General features: G+C 38.5%; 1 protein-coding gene across 1 annotated transcript; it reads right to left on the reverse strand.

Moving 5' to 3' along the window:
- Positions 1-6,687: 6,687 nt before the first annotated feature.
- On the reverse strand, positions 6,688-7,193 carry LOC111893396 (uncharacterized). The gene is made up of 2 exons (XM_023889454.1): positions 7,030-7,193; positions 6,688-6,910 (listed from the first exon to the last, which is right to left on the reverse strand). The coding sequence occupies exons 1-2, from the start codon at positions 7,191-7,193 to the stop codon at positions 6,688-6,690; spliced, it is 387 nt and encodes a 128-aa protein (XP_023745222.1).
- Between the last annotated feature and the right edge of the window lie 18,049 nt (positions 7,194-25,242).

Consider the following 25,242-nt stretch of genomic DNA (forward strand, 5'->3'; position numbering starts at 1 on the left):
GCTATCCAAATCATTCTTGCTTATGCTGCTCACAAGGCCTTCAAAGTTTACCAAATGGACGTCAAGAATGCCTTTCTCAATGGTAAACTCAATAGTGAAGTCTATCTCCTTCAGCCTCATGGGTTTGTAAATCTTGCCTATCTAAATTATTGTTACAAAGTATAGAAAGTTGTGTATAGGCTCAAAAAGGCTCCACATGCATGGTATGATAGTATCACTTGTTTTCTCAAGCATTTAGGTTTTTAAAAGGGAATTCTCGATCCAACATTGTTCCGAAGATCAATTGGAAAACATCTCATGCTAGTGCAATTATATGTCGATGACATCATTTTTGGATCAACTGATCCAATAATGGTTGCTGACTTCGCCAAATTGATGGTTAGTAGATTTTAATTAAGTATGAATCACGAATTAAGCTTCTTCCTCATTTTCAAGTTCAACAGACCAACAGAGGAGTCTTTATTCATCAAGAAAAGTACATTTTCGAACTTCTGAAGAAATATTCAATGCACACCTGTGCATCTGCAAAATTTCTAATGGGTTTTGGACACAAAATCTTCTTGTAAGTCCCTGATTTGTAGATCCAAATCAGTAGTCAATGAATTGCAAGTAATCAATCAGAGTGTAGGAGGAGTAGAATGAGAATAACATCAAGCATGCACACATCTATTACACATAAATGTTAGGTACACCTTGAAAGACACACATACACATACGTCACTATACTGACACAACCCTTTTATACTACCCACAGCAGCACACTAGTGTGCAGCCGCACACACATGTGTGGCCGCACACGGCGTCTGCGGCCGCACACACGTGTGTAGCCATACATATGTGTGTAGCTACACACACAAACTTATCCAACATAGACCACTACACCATACTCTATCAACCTACCAAGATCTATACAAAAGAATGTCTAGCCCAAACCACAAAAGTATAGCCTATCAATCCCCCCTTGGTTTGAGGCTAGCATAGACTTGGTCTTCATTCTCCGGGTTTTTCAAACAGGTTCAGATTAGATTTTCCCATGGATCCCATCCAAAGTTTCCTATTAATGATTGTGGCGACCATTCCTGTAAATTCTTTAGCAGCAACCTCCATAACATCTTTTTGGAAAATGATTTGGTGACGAGACACGGTACATATATCTCTTTCTCTGAATCTGAGAAGATCCTTAGCACTGATCAACCTTAGAACTTGTTCTCTATCTTTGAATTTAATGGCAGCAGTGGCAGTTTCATCATCATACGCCCAGAATTCCATATTGCCAAGGTATCCCTCACAAAAATGTTGAGGGATAGGAATTTCCTTTAGTTGTTTCGTTGCTGGCCATAGAATAATCTTCATGGGCTTGCCTGATTCAAGATCAATAACATCCTTATCTCTTCTATACAGGGCTTTCACATTTTCATCTTTGTGAAGTTTTCCTTGACCTGCCTGTCAAGAAATCTTTTGAAATTTGTCGCGCTGGGATCTTCTGAATGATTAAGAAATGGGGCTCTTGAAAGTTCGGCAAGATCAACTTTTGTCCACGAGTTGAAGTCATGAGTACTTTTGTAATACTTAGGGAATCCAGAGTTCCTTTTTACGACCCACATGTTCGACTCGGGATCAAAAGCCCACATTCTGATCCCGGATCTATCTCCAAACTCGTCACCAAACTTTCTCTTCTTGAGATCCGTCACAGTCAACACAAGATCTTTAGCTTTGCGATTTTCATTTGAGTTTTTCATGAAAAGTAATACTTCGCTTTTGCTGGCAGTGACGGTCCTTTTCCCTTGCTTGATCATGATGCGGGATCTGCTATTTTCAGGTTCTTTATCAAAACGATCAACAATGGTAGTTGTCCTTGGAGGAGGTGGATCAACTGGAAAGTCGCCTTCCGTGGATTGGGTGGGAGCCACGGGAGGATCTACAATCTTGTGAGCCTGCTGAAACAGACCTTTTACTTTGTCTCTAAAGGCGTCATACAAGATGTTCTTCAACCCAAAGTAGAAGGAAGTTAAAGAACCAAGATTTGTTTGCAGATCTGTAATCTGTTTAGTCTTCAGTTCATCTCTTTCTCGAAGCTTAGTGATACAGGAATCATGTTGCTCAAGAAGAATGTTCTTCTTAATGACTTCTTGCCTTAGGATTCCAATCTCATCTCGAAGCTTAGACACTAAGGTCTTATCATCCCTTGAATGCTTTTCCTCAAAAGATATGCCTTTTCCTCGGGAAGGAGAATCTGAAATGTTCTGAGTCAGATGCTTAGCAAGCCTGATAGAGGCTTCATCAAGCGAGGGTCTTGTGGGGGTATATTCAGGAATGGAAGACGATCCGCCTACTTCATATATTGTGCTTGGACCTTCTTCAGTTTGAAGTGGCGGTGTAGAGACAGTTGTGGTGGTGACAATTGATGAAACCGGTGGTGCTTGACCTTGAATAAACACTCCCTGCCCCAGACAAGGCAAGGAGGTTTGTGGCTATTTCAGTTCACTCATAGATGGAATAGTAGTAGAGACATTTGTATCAAGGGGAGGAATCCCTGAAACCACATCTCTTTGACTTGAAGAGTCTTCCATTGGTTTTGAAGTGGAAAGCAAAATTTTGAGAGTGTTAACGTCATCCCCGATCTTAGTTGCTGGTTGAGCAACTTCATCAACCTTTTTAAAGTGCCTGTCAACGAATCCCCACAAAGGACCAAAATCATCATCATCATCTAGATTGAGATCAAGGCCCAAAGAAATGTCTTCATTGTTGATACCGGTAAAATCCAAATCTTTCAGGAAATCATCATCTCCACTGAAGTCCTCATCACCTCCCTCTTAATCAAAATTTATCTCAACGTCCACATCATGTAGGTGGTCATGTTCCTCAACCACAATTGCTACAGGTGAAACATGAACTTCTTCATTCTCAGGCTCTGAAACTGAGATCACAACATCTTCAGTTTCTGCTGGATTAGAAAGATTGTCTGATTTCGATTGATCACTATCGTCAGCAAATATTCCAAATTTTATCAAAGGAAATTTCCCTTCAAAGACAAATTTTCCGGCTCTATTCTGTTTCATTAAGCCAAAAGCACTCGGACCAACATACTTGAGATCTAGAGTTTCATTTCCTCTTTCGATCTCGAGATGCATGACATTAAAGATGATTTATAGAAACCTCGGATACATCAAGAACTTTTCCCTCTTGTTTCCCTCAATATTGAGAATCAATTCATGCAGAATAAATTTGAAAAATTAAAATCAATCCCTGACGCCAAGGCTGCATTGGCTTCTGTGTTGAAGAGAGAAATCTCGTTGGGACCTGATCTCCTTCCGGAAATACAGCTCACAAACACATGAGCTAAGTACTTCTAGCAAGGAGGTAGTAAATTCTTGATGGTAGGAGGAAATGATCCTTAATAACTCCTATGGTCTAGGACTTCTTTGGTTTGTTCCAGATCAATTTCCATGGAGAATTCAGGCCTATCATTGATTTGCAACGATTCTCGAATAACATGTTTTATGATCAGGATTTTCTTGCCTTGTATAGTTGCCTCAAGGTATTTCTCTCTTTTGTCATCTCTCTTAACAATTGCGCTTCTCCAAAATTCCTTGATCAAGCTTTGATAGATCACCGGACCAATCGTGAAAGCAGAAACCAAGCAACATTTTCTTAGGCCATCAATGATGAATTTGAGATCATTGTGGGCAGCCGGATGATCTTCTATAAAAATGGCTGAATTGTGTACCTTTGCAAACTCAAGATCTCCCATGTTAATTTGAAAAATACAAGCAAAAATTAAAACATTAGAAAAATTAAGAGAATTCGCACTAAACAAAAATTCTTGTCAATTTTAGGTGCACATCCATACACCTAGATCCAGCCACACACAATGTGTGCAACCGCACACAGTGTACAGCTGTACAAAGGTTCCAACCGCACATAGTGCTACCGCACACAGTACAAAGGTTCCAACCGCACACAGTGTACATCCATACACTGTCCAGCCACACACGGCGCGTGCGTCCGCACACGTACAAACGATACCGAAACCTTCAATTAACCATCGATTCAAGATCGTTTTTGCTTAAAAATTGCATAATGGGAGTCAATTTCATGGTACTTACGATTATGAGGATTCGATTTCACGAAATTGAGAGTTTTTATGGATTTTGGTGAGAGAGAGAGAGAGAGGAGGAGGAGGCAGTGTGCGGTCGGAGGATGAAAAAGTAAACGTGTTTTGACCGCACACCCCTTTTATACCTTTTTAAAATTGGGCTGCCATTTACCATTCCTTAAAATAAAAGGCCAATACTCAAATATATTTAAAAAATAAAACCTTTTGAGGATTAATTACAAAATAACAAAATAAAAATTAAAATATTTTCTAAGAATAACCAATCGTAAAAAGAAAATAAAAATAAGAATAAAAATAAAAATAAAAATAAAAATAAAAATAAAATGATACTAAAATTTGAGTTTATCCTAAATTTCATCTTTATATGAAATTAATAGCCTTTTGAGATGTTGGATCAAAGTTGTTAGACAAACATTCTCCATTTGTCAGTACCACTCCTTTCATAAATAGATCTGGTCGATTGCCAGTATTGTGGTCCACTTAAGCACGAAAAATTGTGACAAATTTTGGACATGCTATAAGTGACAAGACAAGTTGATCCTATGTTCCTAGATAAAAATATTCCTAAGGACCATTTATCTGACGATGACCAAGGATATTGTTGTCCACCTAAATTGAGCAGCGAGATCTACAGACAATGTATAATTGTTCAATTTTAACTATACTAGAACGTGTTTCCCGCTTCCTGATATACCCCAATAATCAAGAAATTCCGAGATACTCCTTACTTTAGGTGAGTAGACAATTATTATGAGAGGATAGATTTAGATTATGACTAACTAGAGTTTAAGAGGGATTGAGAAGTAGAAGGTTGCATATGTTGTGTACCAGGTCGGATTGTTAATCACACAAAGGAGACAGCATATGGCTAGCAGATAGGAAGAATTTCATAGATATAAGATGCGGAGAAATAGATTTGTATATGTTGCAGTCCAGGTCAGATCTTTCGATAACACAGAGAAGGCAACATATGACTAACAGTAAGAGAGAAAGAAAATAATTTTCTACAAACCTACTTTATCAGAATTCCCCAGTCGCCCTATCAATACCGGAATTAAGGACAGAATCCGTACATCGAGGAAAAATTAAACCATAGTTCTAGATACGGGTTCCTTTAATGTGACTGGTGGATTCTTATATATATCTCCCTGCTCAACCTACCCAAGCGTCATATTTTCAGGCTAAACGGAACTATATAGGTCAAGATTGATCAAGTCTCTTGATTCCTTAAGTTCATCTGCACCTAGTCAAGTCCATTAAACTTTTTGTGCCTACCAGCGCATCAAACACAGAGCCTAGACAATTCAACTTTGGTACTTTACACAGACTCAGGTTGCCCGTTATCACTTGTTGATATCACTTCCCAACACATCACTTAACATAAATTTTTGATTTTTTTTGATATTCTATTGTTTTTGGATTTTTTTTAATTTTCTAATTTTGTTTGTTTTTTTTGTTTATTTCTCCCCCTAAATTTGTGCATGGGAGAGAATGAAATTAAAATGCTCAAATTTAACCTAAACAAAAATTAATCCTCAAAACGAATCATTTTTAAATAATTTACCAGCACATCGAATCGAGCTTTGTTAAACGGCTTTGTGAACAAATCCGCCACATTATTAGAAGTGGGTACCTGTTCTAGCCGAATAAGCAAGCGCTCATAACAATCTCTGATAAAATGAATTTTGATGTCGATGTGCTTGGTTTTTGAGTACTGGACCGGATTCTTAGCAATTTGGATTGCAGCTTCATTATCACAGAATATGGGGGTTTCTTGAAAATTCAAACCGTAATCCAACAGCTGATGTTGGATCCATATGACTTAAGAGCAACAGGCAGACGCAGCTACGTATTCTGCTTCTGCTGTTGAGGTCGAGACAGTATACTGCTTCTGGAATTGCCAAGATACCAGCCTGTCTCCTAGAAATTGATATCCACCTAAAGTCGATTTCCTGTCAAGCTCGCAATCACCATAATTGCTGTCTGTAAAAGCATAAAGATCATAATCGGAATTTTTTGGATGCCACAGACCCACTTATGGGCTGCCTTTGAGATACCGAAAAATTCTTTTAATAGCAGTAAGATGAGATAGTTTAGGATTAGCTTGGTAGCGCGCGCATTGACAGACCGCAAACATGATGTCTGGGCAACTTGCAGTTAGATACATCAGCGATCCAATCGTTGATCTGTAGTCCGTTTGGTCTACGGATTCGCCTTCAAGATATGTGCATGGGAGAGAATGAAATTAAAATGCGCAAATTTAACCTAAACAAAAATTAATCCTCAAAACAAATCATTTTTAAATAATTTACCAGCACATCGAATCGAGCTTTGTTAAACGGCTTTGTGAACAAATCCGCCACATTATTAGAAGTGGGTACCTGTTCTAGCCGAATAAGCAAGCGCTCATAACAATCTCTGATAAAATGAATTTTGATGTCGATGTGCTTGGTTTTTGAGTGCTGGACCAGATTCTTAGCAATTTGGATTGCGGCTTCATTATCACAGAATATGGGGGTTTCTTGAAAATTCAAACCGTAATCCAACAACTGATGTTGGATCCATATGACTTAAGAGCAATAGGCAGACGCAGCTACGTATTTTGCTTCTGCTGTTGAGGTCGAGACAGTATGCTGCTTCTTGAATTGCCAAGATACCAGCCTATCTCCTAAAAATTGATATCCACCTGAAGTCGATTTCCTGTCAAGCTCGCAATCACCATAATTGTTGTCTGCAAAAGCATAAAGATCAAAATCGGAATTTTTTGATACCACAGACCCAGTTATGGGCTGCCTTTGAGATACCGAAAAATTCTTTTAATAGCAGTAAGATGAGATAGTTTAGGATTAGCCTGGTAGCGCGCGCATTGACAGACCGCAAACATGATGTCTGGGCAACTTGTAGTTAGATACATCAGCGATCCAATCATTGATCTGTAATCCGTTTGGTCTATGGATTCGCCTTCAAGATCAGGAGTCAGTAGTGGTCTCTCCGCCATAGGCGTCAAAGCAGGTTTAACGTCTCTGAACCCGAACTTCTCGAGCATATCGTCCACATATTTGGCTTGATGAATCATGATTCCAGTTTAAGATTGTTTGACCTGAAGCCCCAAAAACATGGTCATTTCTCCCAATAAACTCATCTCGAAAGGCCTTTTCATGACTTTCTCGAACTCCTTGCAAAGCTAAGGACTCGTCAACCCGAAAATGATATCATCTATATTTGGACTAGAATTTGGTCTCTGCCGACATGCTTGATGAATAAAGTTTGATCGATAGTGCCGCGGGAATAGCCATGATCGAGCAAGTGTTGTGTGAGGGTAGCATACCATGCACTGGGAGCTTGATGCAATCCATACAAAGCCTTGTCTAACTTATAGACATGGTTAGGAAGTTTTGAGTTAACAAACCCAGGAGGTTGGTCAACATAAATTTCCTCCTTCACCTTGCCGCACAAGAAAGCCATCTTGACGTCCATTTGATATACGGTGAAGTTCATGTAGGAAGTGTAAGTGAGAAAGATACGAATGGCTTCCAAGCGCGCCATCGGAGCATAAACTTCTGTATAATCAAGACCCTCAATTTTCCTGAACCCACAGACCACCAATCTCGCCTTATTACGTACAATAACACCCGAATCATCGTGCTTGTTTCGAAACACCCATCTAGTGTCAAGAGATTTCTTGCCTTTAGGCAACTCAACCAACTTCCAAACTCTGATCCTTTCGAATTAATTGAGCTCGTCATCCATGGCATCTACCCAGCTGGGCTCATTCAAAGCCATATCGATGTTCATGGGCTCTATTTGAGAAATGAAGCAAGAATAAAGACATGTGTAGACGTCTCCACTCTGACTTCTCGTTTGAACTCCGTCGCCCAACTTGCCAATGACGTTTTCTATCGGATGATCGCGCTGTATGCGAGAGGGGATTTCCTGACTGATGTCATTGAATGAGACGAGAAGATTATGAATATTAACAGCTCCGTCATGTGCTGAAGAATTCACGGTAGACGTACCAGCCTCGTGCGTTGGATTTGCTACAAACTCATCTGCGATCTGTTCAAGAAAGAGAAGTTCCATTAGATTTTGAGTGACAGCGGAAGTATCTTGGTTCATGAACTCTCTTTCAAGTGGAGTTAGAGGAGTAGCATCAACATCTGGAGCAGATTGATATGTTGAGGACTCGGAAGAGGTGATTGGAACAGATCACACCACCGGGGAATCAGTAGCAGAAACCAATGGCGGTCTGTAGATAACCTCTTCATCTTCGTCTTCAATGATAGTCTTCGAGCCAGAAGTAGACCCAGCTTGGTTATCAGATGACACACTAAAAGATTTGAATAGAGATGTGTAGTCAAATAGCCAATCTGGACCCACCCTAGCGTCTGTCTCATTCTCTTTAAGCCAGCGAACATCGAAAGACTCCACGATTTGCTTCGTCTTCTTGTTGTAAACCCGGTAAGCAGTACGAGCAGCGTATTCGACAAAGTAGCAATCATCAGCTTTGGCATTGAACTTTGGGTTGGATTCCAAGTGGAGAAGGGTGCAAGGACAACCAAATACTCGGAAATGGCTGACAGATGGTTTGTGTCCATAGAGAATTTCATATGGTGTTTTCATCTGGGCTTTGTTGATCAGGACACGATTTTGAACGTAACAAGCTGTGTTGATCGCCTCCGCCCAAAAGAAAACTGGAAGTCTAGAATCACAAAGCATCGTCCTAGCAGCGTCTTGTAATGTCCGATTCCTCCACTCAGCAACACCGTTCTGTTGTGGTGTCCGGACAAAACTGAATTGACGCACGATCCCTTTCTCAGCGCAAAAATGATCAAGAACAGCGTTTTTGAACTCTGTTCCATTGTCTGTACGAAGCGCTTTCACTTGGTTGCTGGTTTGGTTCTCGATCATCGCAATGAACTTCTTGATAAGATCAGCGATCCCAGCTTTGTTGGACAGAAATAAGACCCACGTGAAACGAGAGAAATCGTCTATCACAACGAGAAAATATGAATTTCGGTTGATGCTGAGAACGTTGACCAGAACAAATAAGTCCATACGCAACAATTGGAGCACCTGATTGATGGAGTTGGCCTGCTTTGGCAGATGTGGTTTCCGATGATGTTTTCCTTGAGCACAGGAAACACATTTCTCAAAAGTAATAAAATCTCTGACAGGCAGCCATCGGACCATTTCGTTCTTAGCAAGACGATTCATATTCTTTGCATTTGCATGGCCAAGTCGACGATGCCACAACGTAGCATTTTGTTTAGAGACTTTATAAAAGAGACAAGTAACTTCATCGGGAACATTACTGTTCATGTCGATAATATAGGCATTCCCATCCCGCTTTGATTTTACGAGAATCCACTCCTCCGGGATGACAATGCCTGGTTTTAAGATCAGACATTCTTTATCGGTGAAGTATGTCGAATAACCTTTGTCACATATTTGGGAAACACTCAACAGACTATGCTTTAACTCGGGAGCATAGTTAACATTCTCAAAACGTAGCACTCCATTAGAAACAGTTCCTTTCTAAGTGATCTTTCCTCCTTTTCCGCCCGCGAATGAAACATATCCCTCATTAAATGTTTTAATTTCGTGCAGTTGGGAGATATCTCCAGTCATGTGTCAGGAGCAGCTGCTGTCGACATACCAGGGTCTGACGAAATTCCTACGCAACTGTCCCTGCACGATGAGCAGAATTATTTAGATTTGGGAACCCAGGTCGTTACAGTCCTAGGTTGACCCTTATCTTTCATAGATTCATTTTTCAAATTTTCTTTTGGTTTTTCTTTTTCAGCAGATACAGAGGAGGATGATGACCGATCAGATTTTAATTTTGGCGTCCATTGATATTTAGGTTTTGAAACAGTTTTCCTTTTAGTTTGCTTTGAGCAGGTGGTTTTTCTACTCGAAGAGTTGAAGATCCAGACCTGCTTTTTGACGAAATCGACTTTAGCTTGGCTTGGGTCAATTTTGACGAAATCTAGTCATCATCTCGAAAGCGAGTTCTTGAGGATTTTCTAATTAAAGATCGTCCTCTAGACTCATTCTCTCCCCTCTTTGACATGTGATGTATAAACCTCCGATTTAAAAAATTTCTAGCAATACGACCAGCAGTACCACAATTGAAACATATTTGTTTATTATCATTGGATTGCGTACTGTTCTTGTTAGATTTCTGGTTTTTATTATGTTTTCTAACATTTTCACATTTGCACGATCAAGTACTAGATTATGTAGCAAACATGGAAGATGTAAAAGCATTCGAATCAGATTGTTCAATTTTATCAGAAACAACACCATCCTTTTCAAAGTTATCAATGCAAAATAGCACACCACCAGAAACAAAAATTTTAGAGTTTGAATTTAACATAGATTCATCACACAATTCAACACCAAATTTGGTCATAGAATTATTCGACTCAGACTTTTCAGCTTCTTGATCCCCCTGAACTACTGACTTATCTGCACTTGAGGTAGAAATGTTAGTATCCAAGATTTTATCAATAGTCTGTGTTGCTTGTTCAGAAGCTGACTTCCCATAAACCATGAAAGGTTCTCTATCAATTTCTTCTTGAGACAAAGGAATAGCAGTGTAATTATGATTGAAGGGAGGCGGGACACACTCAAATCCTAATCCTACTTTTATTTGATTACCACGAGTAATATCCTTCCATTGCATCTGTTCTTCTATCATTTTTGCAACAACTTCACTTGACCCATTGAATTTGTTAAAAATAAATTCAGCATTTTCAATACGATTTTTCAATGAGTCAAGTTCAGCGGTTATAGGAGAAAACTTTCTTTTGAGATGATCATAGTTCTCGCATTTGTTGTTGTAATCCTCTTGCAGTTTCTTAAAGTCCTTTGTTTTATTTTCTAATTGCATCTTTAAAGGCTTTTGATTTTTCCTAAGTGTGTAACCCTCATATTTAAGGTCCTCGTTCTCTCTCTTGATTAATTCAATTTGGTCTCATAAAAATTTAACGGTTTTAATACAAGATTGAGAGCAACCAAATTCACTAACCTCGGGTTTGGTAGGCTCTGGAGTGGTTTGCACCATGAATGCAAACTGAAGATTCATCATCGCTTCTTCAGGACCCGTCTCTGTTTCTTCTTCCACACCATTTTCGATCTGCAAAGATGAGAATTTTCAGGTCCTGAAATATTCAGAGCCTGAACTTGGTCTTCCCAATTAAATGATTGAGCCACCATCGCCAAGTTAGCAGTCTGGTTGCTTGAAGAAGATCCCTTGTTGACATATGTCACCGGCACCATGGTTCGTTCTGAGCTCTCTCTTTGATCTGGTTTTGGATATTCCCTTGCAAAAGGCCCACGCTCATGACAATTATAACATCTCAGTTTTCCCTTGTTGAATCCAACTTTCTTATCGGAATTCACACTCCAATTGTTCTTTCTTATTTTCTTGGAGAACTACTTTGCCATGAAGACCGCCATGGCCATCTTCCATGTAATGTCCATCTCTTCCACAACCTCAGGATGGATCTGGTCTTGGTCAGCAAATGAGAGTTGTGGAGAGAGTTCTCCTGCCACGAAAGCGTTGTAGCAGTTTTACCAAACCAGTGGCGAGGGCCAAATTTTCTTCCTTTTCTTTTGAAGATGCGACTTGAGGACTGACTTCATGAGATTGAACTGGTGCAGCTATGGATGAACCAACTTGTTGAGCTGAAGTTTGAGATTGAGAAACTTGAATGTGTTGCATTTGAGGTGTAATTTATGAAATGGGCTGATGAGTCACATAGGGTTGAATATGAGCAACATGAACTTGAGGACTTTGAGGAGTAGAAAAGCTTGAGAAAGTAGTGTTGTTGGTGGTTTGGATCCTAAGATTTGCTGTGGAGTATGAATTGACATGGTTAATATCCCTTTGCTTATCATCGAGATCACAAGCTTTGATGATCGCCATCGTTTCAGCCAAACTTAAACGGTTTAAATCTTTGGTCTTCTTAGTCACTGAGACATCCATATCCCAGGATTTTGGCAGAGAATTCAAAAGCTTTTTGTTGATTTCCGATCTTGTAACCATTACACCAACATAACTCATTTATGTGGTGAGTGTGATAAACCTTTGCGACTGAGTCTCAAGTGTTTCTCCCAAGACATAGTTGAACATACTGAACTTTTGTCGCAGCATGTCTTGGTGACTCTGTTTCATGTTTTCATTGCCCTCACAGACTTCTATAAGTGCTTCCCATAAGGCCTTTGCTGATGTATACTAACGAAAACCTTGAGCGATTTCTAGAGATAATGCCACGGTTAGTGTAGCAAGAGCCTCTTCCTGCTCCTCGACTCTCTCAAAATCATCATCAGTGTAGTTCTCAACTTACTTATCAGTAATGGTTCCATCTTCCAAAGTAGTTGTAATGCGGATCGGTCCTCTAAGAATACTTCGCCATATTTTGAAATCCTTCATTTTGATGTACTTCTCGATCCGATATTTCCATTATGGAAATCCTTCCGCAGATAACAGTCGTGGAATTCGAGAAGTAGTTCCCATAATTGCATCCAATTTATGATGAGATGACATGATTTGAGATTCCATGTTTTAGAAATCAATCAAAACTTCGTTAATTAGGATGAGTGCAACCGCACACTTTAGCTGCACACTTCAACTGCACACACTTCAACCGCACACACCAACAGTACACTCCAACCGTACACTCAACTGCACACACTGGTTGCACACTCAACCGCACACACTGGCTGCACACTCAACCACACACCTTCAAACTTTCTACCGTACTCCTTCAAACTTCAATCACACATAAAAAATACCAGATTTTGAATGAGTTCTGATTTCAAACTTGTTAAAACCAGTGATTAGTAGCAGTTTCTTGATCAAAGAGTCTGAATGCACTTCAAAAACAACAAACTTTCTCAACCGCACACTCTAAAATGCTTCAAATTGATACTGAATTGGCTCTGATACCAATTGTAAGTCCTTGATCTGTAGATCCAAATCACTAGTCAATGAATTACAAGCAATCAATCAGAGTTTAGAAGGAGTAGAATGAGAATAACATCAAGCATGCACACATCTATTACACATAAATGTCAGGTACACCTTGAAAGACACACATACACATACGTCACTATACTGACACACTGACACAACCCTTTTATACTACCCACAGTAGCACACCAGTGTGCAGCCGCACACACGTGTGTAGCCACACACACACGAACTTATCCAACATAGACGACTACACCATACTCGATTAACCTACCAAGATTTATACAAAAGAATGCCTAGCCGAAACCACAAAAGTATAGCCTATCACTTCTTGGACCCATGTAACATCCAGACTTTCAGATACATTAAATGTGTGTTTAACCTTGAGACTTATAGAGTGAATCGATGAGTTGTGAGTCCGATTCGCCGAGTAGGGACGATTTGCCAGCGTAGAATTAATGAGGAGACTCGACGAGTCAGAGAGCTGACTCGCCGAGTAGGTGTTGGGCAGAGAAAACCTAATTTCCCAGGGGTTGGGGCCTATATAACAGAACTTATAGCCTCATTTGCGGCTCACCTTCACTGAGAGTAAACCATAACATCCTTTTGAGCTAGAGAGTGTGAAAGGAGCTAATTTTGGGGTCTTTTGGTACATTTCTTTTGAAAAGGAAGGAAGGATTCATCAAGGAACAAGAAGGGGGCTAGTAGATCAGTTTCATTTCGTCCAAGAGCTTCTAGAGAAGGTAAAAGCTCCCAACTTTCTCCTTGTGGTGATTAGATCTCATGTTTTGATGAATAGGTTTTTCTATCACCTTTTTGTTGAGATATGAGTACATGGAGTCCCTTTCTAGGCATAGACTTCAGATCTGGACCTTGTGAGTTCTAGAGGGACCAAAGGCTCAAGCTTTATTCCGTCACTTAAATAGTTATGGAGTTTTGATTCCTTGTTGGAGCATGTATTGGCATTAGGAGCCTTATATGCCATGTTTGAACGTAAAACTTGCAGCTTTACGTGACAATCGACCCTTAGGATGATAGATCTAGTGTTTGGAGTGATAGATCTGCCTTAAATTGTCTGAATGAGGAATCTAATCGAAGGGACTCGCCGAGTCCATGGCCTGACTCGACGAGTCGATGAGGGTTTGTCCCGATGGGTTTGATTGTGCGAGAACTCGGCGAGTTGGAGGTTAATTCGATGAGTTGAGCTGGAACTTCCTGAGACCTCTGAGGGAACTAGGGGACTCGACGAGTTGCAAGAGTGCACTTGACGAGTCGGGTCAAACATGGCCTGTTGACTCAAGTTTGACTTCTGTTGACTTTAGGGTTTGGTCAATATGAGTAATGGAGACCATGGAGGGGTAAAATGGTCTTTTACCCAATTCAAGAGTTAGAAAGAGAAGAATAATAGTTGGTTACTTAGAGTCATGAATTGAGTATTAATTAGAGATGTTTACCCTATGTGTAGGCAGTGGCTAGTTCGAGATTCGAGTTCGAAGATGATTGCTTGCTGCTTGCAAGGTGAGTTTTCTCACTGTACTTTACCTAAAGTGGTACTTATGTGTGACCGGAGGGTCTTATGTGCTTACATTGAGTATTATGTTATCTTGCCTTATGTTTTATATTGTGCATTATGTCTTTGTGATTTATGCTATGCGGAGCTTTTACAGACCGGACCAGAGGGTCCAACGAACCGTGGGACTGGAGGGTCCCAATGAGACACATTAACTGGAGGGTCTCACAGTGATATAGCCTCGAGTGGCTAATGAGCTGTGTGTGTGGTATTTTGGGGAACTCACTAAGCTCCGTGATTACTGTGTGATGTGTTATGTGTTTCAGGTTTCTCAAGATTGCGGGAAGGCACCGGCTTGATTGTAAACACCAGTGAAAGAGTTGTGTTTTGAGGATGCTGGATTGAATCAAACAATCGGAGTTGCGATTTGTAAATTAAATAAATGAGATTTTTATGAAATGTGTTCTGAGAATTATGCAAATTTTAAATGAAAATTTTATTTGAAAATTTACGGTGTTACAACCCATCTGGTGAAGCTATTGATCAGAAGAAGTATAGGGGAATGATTGGGTCTCTAGTTTGTCTTATTGCAAGTTGTCTTAACATCATGTTTGCAACATGTCTTTGCGCCCAATTCCAAGTTAATCCTAAAACGTCACATTTCTTAGTTGTCAAGAAAATCTTTAGATATCTCAAAGGGACTAAGAGTCTCGGAATTTGGTACCCAACAAATGGGAGTTTCCTCTTGTAAGCTTATTCAGACAAATTATGGTGGACTTCAACTTGATCGAAAAAGCCCATCTAGTGGTTGTATATTTTTGGGTGGAAGATCGGTTAGTTGGTCATCCTAGAAACATAACTGCATAGCTCTTTCTATAGCGGAAGTAGAATAGATTGTCGCTGCAAGTTGTACCTCTAAAGTTCTATGGATGAAGTCTCAACTTTTATACTATGGTTACCATTTTCAACAAATCCCGATCTACTGTGACTCTCAAAGTGCGATTGCAATTTCTCACAATCTAATTCAGCACTCCTTGACCAAGCACATTAATATTCAGTACAATTTCATCAAAGATCATGTTCTCAAATGTAACATATAACTCATTTTTGTTCCATCTAACGATGAAAATACTGATGTCTTTACTAAGAAACTCAATGAAACCAAATTTAATGGTTTTCTGAACAAAGTGTGAATGATTATGACTGGTCCTCAACTTTTTCAAGAAGTTTTCACTCTCTGATAGAAACACCATAAAGATAATAATTCTGAACCAAAATTTTTTCCTTTCAAACTTTTTTCTTCTCGGAATTTGAAGGATCATTTAATGTCTTTTTGTCTAACCTTTCTTTTAGTTTTGATTTTTTAGGTTGATTGATTACTTTGTTACATATAAAGTTTATTGTGATTGATTGTGATCCATTGCGATCGTTTGCAAGCAATCTTTATCATCCAAGTCAAAACCCCCTGTTACGATCTATTTCAATCGATTGCAAGCCATCTCAATTTGAAAATTTAACAAGTTGTAGTTGGTGAAAAATGATATGGAATGTGATCCGTTGCGATCGATCGTAGCGTTTCACAGTTTTTCAAAGTATCTTAAAAATAAAATGAGACCCATTGCGATTTATCAAGGTCAATTGCATTTTTGTTGTTTGCTTCAAGATTGTTGTAAGTAGTTGCGACTCGTTGCGATCATTTGCAACATGTCGTAATCCCTCAAGTCTCCAAATCAATTGCTTCTCATTGTGACCGACTGTGATTAGTTGTGATCGTTCACAGTCTATCGTAAATCAGCATATTGTCACAATATTTTTGCAACTCCTTGCGATCCACCTCAAGTGCACCCAAAAGTTCAACTCCTTGGAGAATGTTCACTAAATCACAAGCTTTTGAAAGATTCCACTTAACTTCATGTTACTTCATGCATTTCAATAAATCAAGAGAATTCATTTTCTCATAATTCAAATCTGAGTTGGTAATGTAAATTCATTTCTTTTTCCTTATGAGTTCTAATCCTTTAGATCTAAGAATTCCGCAACTCCTTTTCAACGCGACTAAGATCTCCAATGCATTTTTGTTCACGATAACCATTTTTGAAGTTATGCCACTTCTGGAATCAATATCAAACATTAGTGGATGTTTTTTTTTAATTCTTAGTGTAGTATCTGATGTCATGTCATCTCAAAATCTTTTATTCCGAGTCCTTCTCAATAAAAATGACCTCAGAATATTTCCTTGTTCCAAGAACCTCAAATAATGAATGCAAATTAAAAAAATGTTGCTAACTATTTTCTGAAATGTCAACATAAACCATCCAACGGTTACTTTTTTCTTAATCCTATTTGGCACATGTTTCAATAAAGCAATTACTAGTTTTTCAAAAACTAAATCGTCGGTTCTCTTCATGTCTCATTTTAGTTTTCTCTTGGATGTACAAATGGCATATAGGGAGACTCTTTGAAGCCTTTTCATTTAATATAAACATGTTTCTATGTTGGTTGTCATCATTGCACTCTTCTACCTAACCTAAAACATCCTCTTATGTAAGGGTTTGGAACCTTACTTTTCCCTCTTTACGCTTCTCAATGTCTTCTTCCCTATAAAATTTTCTCTATATTCTTGTTCTTGGTGTTCCTCGAGCATTCATCATGGCTTCCAAAATTTCCGAAACCTCCTCAAAATTCAAATCTTTCAAAGGATCAACTTCATCTTCTTCAACTAAACCCATTCTCAGAGATTCTACTAAAAAAATTTCACTCAATCCTTCTGATTATGATGAAACCATTTGAGTTATGATTGAGTTCATCACTCTAGATCCCATCATTGTACCTCTCACCAAAGTGCCTAAACCTATTTTTCCTCTATGGTTATTGTTTGAAGCCTTAGAGAGTATGGAGTTTGATGATGATGTTCTTCAATGTAAAATCTCTGCAAATCTATTTGTTCCGATTTCCAAAGATGTTTTTCTGCATGCTGTTGGGAATTCTCCAAACCATATTGATTTTAAAGTTGTTAAACCCACTGCTGAAGAATTTTAAGAGTTTCTCGGTGACATCGGTTACAAAGGACATTTTAAGGCCAATGAATTCAAAAAGTCTGTTTTTCCTGGAATTTGGATGATTCTGGTGCATATGATGGTTTGTGGTTTATCAGGAAAGCATGGTGGTATCGACACGATGAAAAACGAATGGTTATATGTTGTTTATAACATCTTCATAGGCCAAACAAATATTGTTAATCTACATGAAGCCTTGTGGCAGGATTTTGTTAAGTTTACAAAAAGAAGGAAGTTAATCAAAATAATAAGTCGGCAATTTTAGGATTTTACGATACAACAACTCTATCACGATCATCACCAAGCCATTCACGTCGCACCAGAATCCTCTGAGGTATTTAGCTCCATCAAAGCGATTAATTATAGGTTACCAACTTAAGTATCTTTTGGACCTGTTAGACGACTTCCTCACCAAATGTTAGATATTATTCCATCTGAATCTCTTCACAAAAAGTTACATCTTGAGATAACAGATTTGGCTGTCCCATCAAATCCTTCCCATGTATGAAATGAGAAGCCCTCAAATGTGAATAGACATACAAAGCTGAAGATCATTGTGAAGAAAAAAGGATCCCCTTCAAAAGCCAAATCCAAAAAGAGAGCCAAATTTGGTCAGTCCTCTCAAAAGGATTCACATATTAGCTCCGCACCTAACTCTGGGTCACAACCTACCTCACGTACCCACTCTTTCGATGCACCCATTAGAGTTTCAAAATCACTCACACACACTCACGGGGAGTCACCTTATAATCTACCCCCATCCTCTCATAAGGATGGTGTTGGTATTGAACAAAGTTCCTTGGAGCCCCCTAGACACATTCACGAGTCCTCTTGAATCCCTACTTCTTCTTCAAAGCACAACTTGTGGCCCCTACCACAAGTTCAAAGCATTCTGAATTAGTAGTTGTCCCTCTAATTTCGGAAGCCACAACTAAGACGATATCTACTATGGATAACGGACACTCAGTATTACTACTAACGATTGGGAAAAAGTTATTGACAAGGCCCAACTTAAACATCTAGAGCCTACTAGAGATCAAGTGGAGTACACCATTCTCCAAATCTGAACACAAGAACTTTGTAGCAAACTCACTACGAAACTTCCAACAAACTCCAAAGTCGATACTCACTTCCTCTCTTCCCTCCATGAAACTCAACCACTTCCAATTCATGGAGAATCTCCTCGCAACAACTTTTCTCCTCCAAATGAAAATGAGATCGCTTTCGAAGATAATAATGCCTCAGTTGCTACTCTTTGCACTCAAATTTCTCTTTCCACATCCCAAGTCCTCCATGACCTCGGGTTGGCGTCCTCTTCGGAAGATATGAATATTGAAGATCAAGATGATGATGGTGACAATCAAGCTCAAGGTGTTGATACTTCTATAGGTTTTGATGATGGTAATGTGAATTGAAACTTAAACAACCCTTCCTATGATGAAAACATTGCAGATCCATTCGCGCTCTTGGAACTCAGAGACAATTTTGAGAAAGCTAATTTCAAATTCGACATTGTCTCTTCCAAAGTTACAGTGCTTTACTCTAAGTTTGATTTGGTGATCAAATCTCTTGACTCTATGTTTGATTTGGTGATCAAATCTCTTCGTTTAATTCGCACCTTGGAAGATGTTGATCAACGTTACAAAGACAATCTTGATCATCACATCTCCACTATCAACATGATGTTCAAAATTGATGATGACATAATTTCCACCACAAACGAACTCATCCAGCAAACTCATGTTCTTCAAGAGAAACAAATTTAAAGGTTGGAGAAAGAAGTCAAACGAAAAGATGGTTTTAATATGATCATGCAGGAAGTTCTCATTAAATTCATTCGCTCTCCTCAACATTTTGTTGATACTCCCAATCACAAATTTGATGTAATGATCCTTATCTTGGAAGAAAACGTGACACCCTCAAAGCCCAAGACCCAACAACTGATGCCTACTATTCACTCTCTAAGAAAATCAATACGAACTTCCAATGATTTTTTTTGAAAAACTTGATGGTCACAAGCCCAACTCATTGCTTCCATTCGAAGCAGGGACTTCGCATGCAAGAGGGAGAGAAATATGGAATCCCATCTCGGAATTCAAACTCCGAGATGAGACATCTAATGGTTGATTCAGTAAAAAATTAATAAAATTAAGATCAACCAAATTGTGTGAGAGGATGTGGTGTTGTGGTTGAAATGATTAACGAAATTAGAACAATGTTGCACAACTAGTTTACAAGGAAAGCCCATGATCCTTGATAAGATCTACGATATAAAACCTTGGGAGGTGATAATAATCTCCTGCCTTGTTTGATTTTATTGATTTGGATTAAAATTATAGAAAAATGATGAAGGTACGAATACAAGTGGTTTAGTATCTTAATGTGTCTAAGGTGTATGAAGATTGTGCCCATTGTATGTATTTTACAAGTTTATATATAGTGTAGTTTAAGTAACTAAAAGTCCGTTATTTTCAGGATCTTGCTGAAATTGTATTTGCAACGTGCTTTGACTTAGTATTCCCGGGTTTTAAGGCTAGGTGTAGTGGTTCTTCGTTCTAAATGAGTCTTATGTTGACCATTTATGCACATGTGAGAAATAAAAAAAGAAATATAGCCATTAAACTTGTTAGGAAATAATAATGGTGATGTTTAGGATCCTGATATTTGTTTAGGATCTTGAGACTCCTTTAAGATCTGGGATCCTGGATAGGTTTAAGGATACTTAGATATCTTTGAGATCCATGATCCTAGATAGGATTGAGGATATTAGCCCTAACAATTGACCCAAATTATACCTGCAAAATATTTGAATTAATTTGAAGTATTTAAAGTGTATAAATTAATTAATTGGAAATAAAGGATTTGAAATTCAAACTCTAATGGATAGAATTGTATCCGTTCAAAGGATATGATTATGTTATCAAATCTCTTCTTTATCCTCTATGATTTGCATAAATAGGGGTTAATGGTTATCAATCTTCTGTTACTTCTTTTAGACATCTTTCAAGCGTCATCGGTTATCTTGAAGGTAATTTCTTGTCCCTTTCTTCTCATTTTTCCTGTTTGATGATCATGGGTAATGATAAGTCAAAAATTGAATGATCGATTAGATTCAAACAGGTAGCAAAATCAAAACACAAAAAAAGATCAAAGATGTGCCGAATGATTAATAAGAACAACCTTAGAAGAACTCGATTAAGAACTTCTACTATAGTGGCTGTGCAGGGTTTACAAGAATGAAAATTTCAAGATAAGGTGCATGCATGCACTTTAAATAGTAAAACCCTAATAATAAATAACCGGGTGGACAGGCCCAACCCAGTATACAAAACGGACTAAACATTAACTACACAATGATGTAACACATATGACCCAACAATCTCCCCCTTTACGTGAATTGAGGTAGGAGAACTTCACTGTGGTTTTCGCTTCTGAACTTCAAAAAGTTTTGAAATGATGTACAACAGGGTCTTTTGAACTTGGATATACTAGTTGATCATGTTAAAAAACACTTTTTGTCCCCATCAGTGTTCACTTTGTATCTATCCATAAACTCCAAAATGTATTGTAGGCAACAAGTGGAGTAAAGATGCTTATCAGCAAGATAGGAGCAAACTTTGAGGAATTTAGCATTTGTTCGCTCTTTGATTTGAATAGCCATGCACCATTCTTCCTTTCGTATTTTCCCCTGCTTCATTTTTTCAAAATCATCTGTGTAACAACAGCAAAATTCAGGTCAAAATTTAAACTTTTATAAAACCGTAATTAAGTATACTAAGTGGTAGATATCGTAACAAGGTTTTCATACATATAAAGAACACAAAAATCCGAGTTATAACGAAGAAGTTATGACCATTCTAAGATTTCCGACAAAACCGGCAACACTGATTAAACGAAAAACGCGAAGTTCCAATACAATACTTTGTAGCCTTAAATTTCTAAATGAAAGTCGTAGATATCATTAAACCGTGAACATACATAAAAAGAACGTCAAAATCTGACTTTGTACGGGGAAGTTATGATTTTTCTAAGTTACGAATATAACAGTAGACGGCTAAAAACTCGAAATTGAGATCGAGAAACATTTAGCCGATGCAAACTAAATGAGAATTGAAGGTCTCAACAATAGAAGCGCAACGGTGAAAAGTCTGACGGAAACGGACTTCGGATGAAGGAGTTATGGAACTTTAACGGACTTTTCCTGTCCCGACGTATTAAAAATATAATATTAAAAATAAACTCAAAATTTGCCGACGGAGTCTAAACGAAAGTTGTAGACCATAGTCTCACCTTCGCGTGGATATAAAGAACGTCGAAAACGGAGTTCGTATGACGAAGATATGAATTTTCGAAGTTTGCTAAATAATAAAAATATAAATTAAATTAAAAATCCGGTATTATCCGAAGGGGGAGTCACCGGCCTGATCCGAGTTACGCCCAGCATACCCTCGTACGCCCAGCGTAACCGGGTGCTACGCCTCGGTTCGGCCACGTCGCCCCTACTCCTCTATGCCCTCCCATCCGAAGTGCGTAAGCGATGACGACCCAGTACGCCCAGCGTACCGAGGCGGTTCAGCACCCTATAAAAGGGATGCGAGGGTGCCAGCCATTTTTGCTAATTTCCTTCCTTTCTCACGTCGAAGCTCTGCGTTTCAACCCTCGGAACCATCCCGAAGCCCCGGTTCCCATACTCAAGCCCCGAAGGGAGTTTCACATTCCCGAGATTCCCGAGAATCCCAAGAAAATCCGCTTTCTCGAGTAGAAGTTCTGCTCAGTTTTTCGTCTCGCTTTCTTCAATATATCAAGTGAGTCCATACCCCTACAACCACACTTTAAATGCTTTTTAAATGCTTTTTAAACACTTTTAAGGGGGGGAATACAAGTAAACACACGACGAAAATCGTGTGAAACATCGATCTTTTGCTATACTTTTCATACTGTTGTTTTAACTATCTTATGAAGTCATTATCATGCAAAACACCTCACAACACAACTTTACCCTTTTGGGATACAATATGTTTTATAAATAGAAATAATATTTTATTTATACGTTTACATACAAATACATCATATCAAGGGTAACATTCCTTACTAAATCATTCTATGCATTCAAAGAACTTATGATTTATGCTCTGTCAAACATTGTGAAAAAGGATAATCTTTGCATACAAAACTATTACTTTAATACAGACTTAGTTGAGAATCCGTGAGACATGTACATCTTCAAATACTGCCTTTTGCTAGAAGGTATCGCTACAAGTCATGTCTATAACCAGAGTCTCCCATACGGAGAACGTGTCAAATGTGTATAGATCTATACGGGAAGTCATGATCCCGCACCCTGACTGTTAGCTACAGTCCGTCCTTTGGGGTGACAGTTTGTCATAACGCTACGACGCCTGCAGAACGTCGCTACAGGCATATTATGTTTAGTATGGTTATAAAACTCACCATATATACGATTATTATGGTATTATGCTTTTATGAACGAGTAGCTATTAAAACTATTCTTCATCTAACAAGTGCGATCTACGTATAGCTTTATTAAATAAAACTATGCCACACCTTTTAAGCACGTCAGTTGCTTGCGATTTTCGGTCTTAGAGACTGCCAGTTATGTGAGGAAAATAAGGGTTTTTCCTGCATCTAAAAACAAAGAACTAATAGGAAAATAAGGGATTTTCCTGGTGCAATTATTTACAACTTGTAACACGAACATTCATATGCATTTCATACTTTTATAAGAAAATAAGGGTTTTTCTTGGAAAACAAAACAAATCATATCTCAACTATTAGGGAAAATATGGGATTTTCTAGATCTAATACATTTATTTCAACACAACGAATCATAACTCTTTTCATTTGAAAATACCGCGTTTTCTAGAAAACATACACGAACTTTCGAATGACGTACATTTTCTCAAAACACTACTTATGAACTCACCAACTTAATTGTTGACACTTTCTCTTTGAAATAACTTGTATTCTCAGGGAACCGTTAAGCAGGTTTGGAAATCAACTTTTGGGGATTAAACGTGCTGACGTTAATTAGTTCTTTTGAAAGATGTTTATGTATTTATCTTTTGAACATGTAACGAATACAATTATGTAAACATTTTGGAAACCTTAATATATATGGTGCTGTGTACTTTCGTTTCTATGAACTGCTATGATACTGAATATGACGTCCTCCGCCCCCGAACGTTTCCGCCGTTCGGGTTTGGGGGTGTGACAATCTGGAGTTGCCTTGGGGAATACAATTGGCTTCTGTCTAAAAACTATGGCAAGCTCAATATCCATCTTGCTAACCTCTTGCATGTTTCAAATCAACATTCTTTTGAGGTGTGGAATAATGGGTTCGTACTTTTGTTCATCCTTGAGCAACAGAGTAAGAACAAAAATCCAATCGTACGGGTTCAGGCATGGTAGATCAGCAAGAGTAAACTCGAATACCTGACTCGTAGAACCTCTATTAACCTTAAAAAAGCATTCGGGAAGCTATCGATTTTGATTGGCCCCGAAACCTTCATAATTGTTAGCATTTTTGCACTCCAGGTTTCATATTGAGGCTTCATGTACTTTAAGTAGAAGGAGAAGAGCAAATGGTCAGCACCGTTGTCAAACAGAGGAGCGTTCGCAACTTTGATGAAGCCATGAAACTTAAAAGGGTTTCAGTGTGATTGGAAGATCCAGTTGTGAATCTTGTGTAATCTGCAAGTCGAAGGATACAACTGGCACTAACCAATATTGACTTGGATTATCAATTGCCTCATTCATGATCTGCTCCAAAGTCCACAATGGAAATAAAAGCTTCTTGCTTTCCAAAGTGACTTGAGCTTCTCATTCAACTTTCTCTTAATCTTCTGCTTCTCTGACAATACAACTATTTTCATCGATTTCAGCTTCACGATCCTTCCTTCGTTTTAATTCATGCTCATCAGGTTCTTCCTCTTCACTATCATTGACAGGTTGTTCTTTACCTTTCGAACCCGAAGCTTCATTATCCTTCGGTTCGTTCGTCGATTTTAGCCTTGGCTTTTCTTCATTTTCATTTTCATTTGAAGGCTCATAAATTTTTGGAGGTTCCTTCATAGATTGCTCTCCCCTTTGTTTTGGAAGTGAGGTTGACTCCGAAACACCTTCCAACTTGTTAAGCACTGCGAAAACTGGCTTAAGCTTCTCATCCGGATGTTGTCTTATAGAGACCGTGAGAAGATAATCACACGTCTCAACAAGATTATACAAATAAGAATTTGTTGGATAAGGTGTCTAAGTCCATAACTATTTCTGGTTAGTACTTGACCCGACCCGGCATGGTCCATTTGGGTTGCATGACACCATGCAATTGGATAGACTAAATGAGAGAAATAACACTTGGAGATTACTAATATATTATAAGTTCTAATATATTAATAATATTATTTGATTATTTTGATCAAAGAATTAATTTGGAATTAATTAAGTGATCAAAAGATAACTAATTAAATATATGGGTTGATTATGTAAATCATTCATATCTTGTATAGTGGGCTAAGAGGCTCCATGGATTATCAAGTTGGGTTCTACCCATAGGATGCTC

This window comes from Lactuca sativa, chromosome 9, assembly GCF_002870075.4.
Source record: "Lactuca sativa cultivar Salinas chromosome 9, Lsat_Salinas_v11, whole genome shotgun sequence".
NCBI lineage: Eukaryota > Viridiplantae > Streptophyta > Magnoliopsida > Asterales > Asteraceae > Lactuca > Lactuca sativa.

Coding starts and splice junctions, on each gene's coding strand:
- LOC111893396 (XM_023889454.1), bottom strand. CDS start 7,193: ATGATTCATCAAGCCAAATATGTGGACGATATGCTCGAGAAGTTCGGG. Junction 6,911..7,029: donor TCAATGATTGGATCGCTGAT/GTATCTAACTAC, acceptor GGTATCTCAAAG/GCAGCCCATAACTGGGTCTG.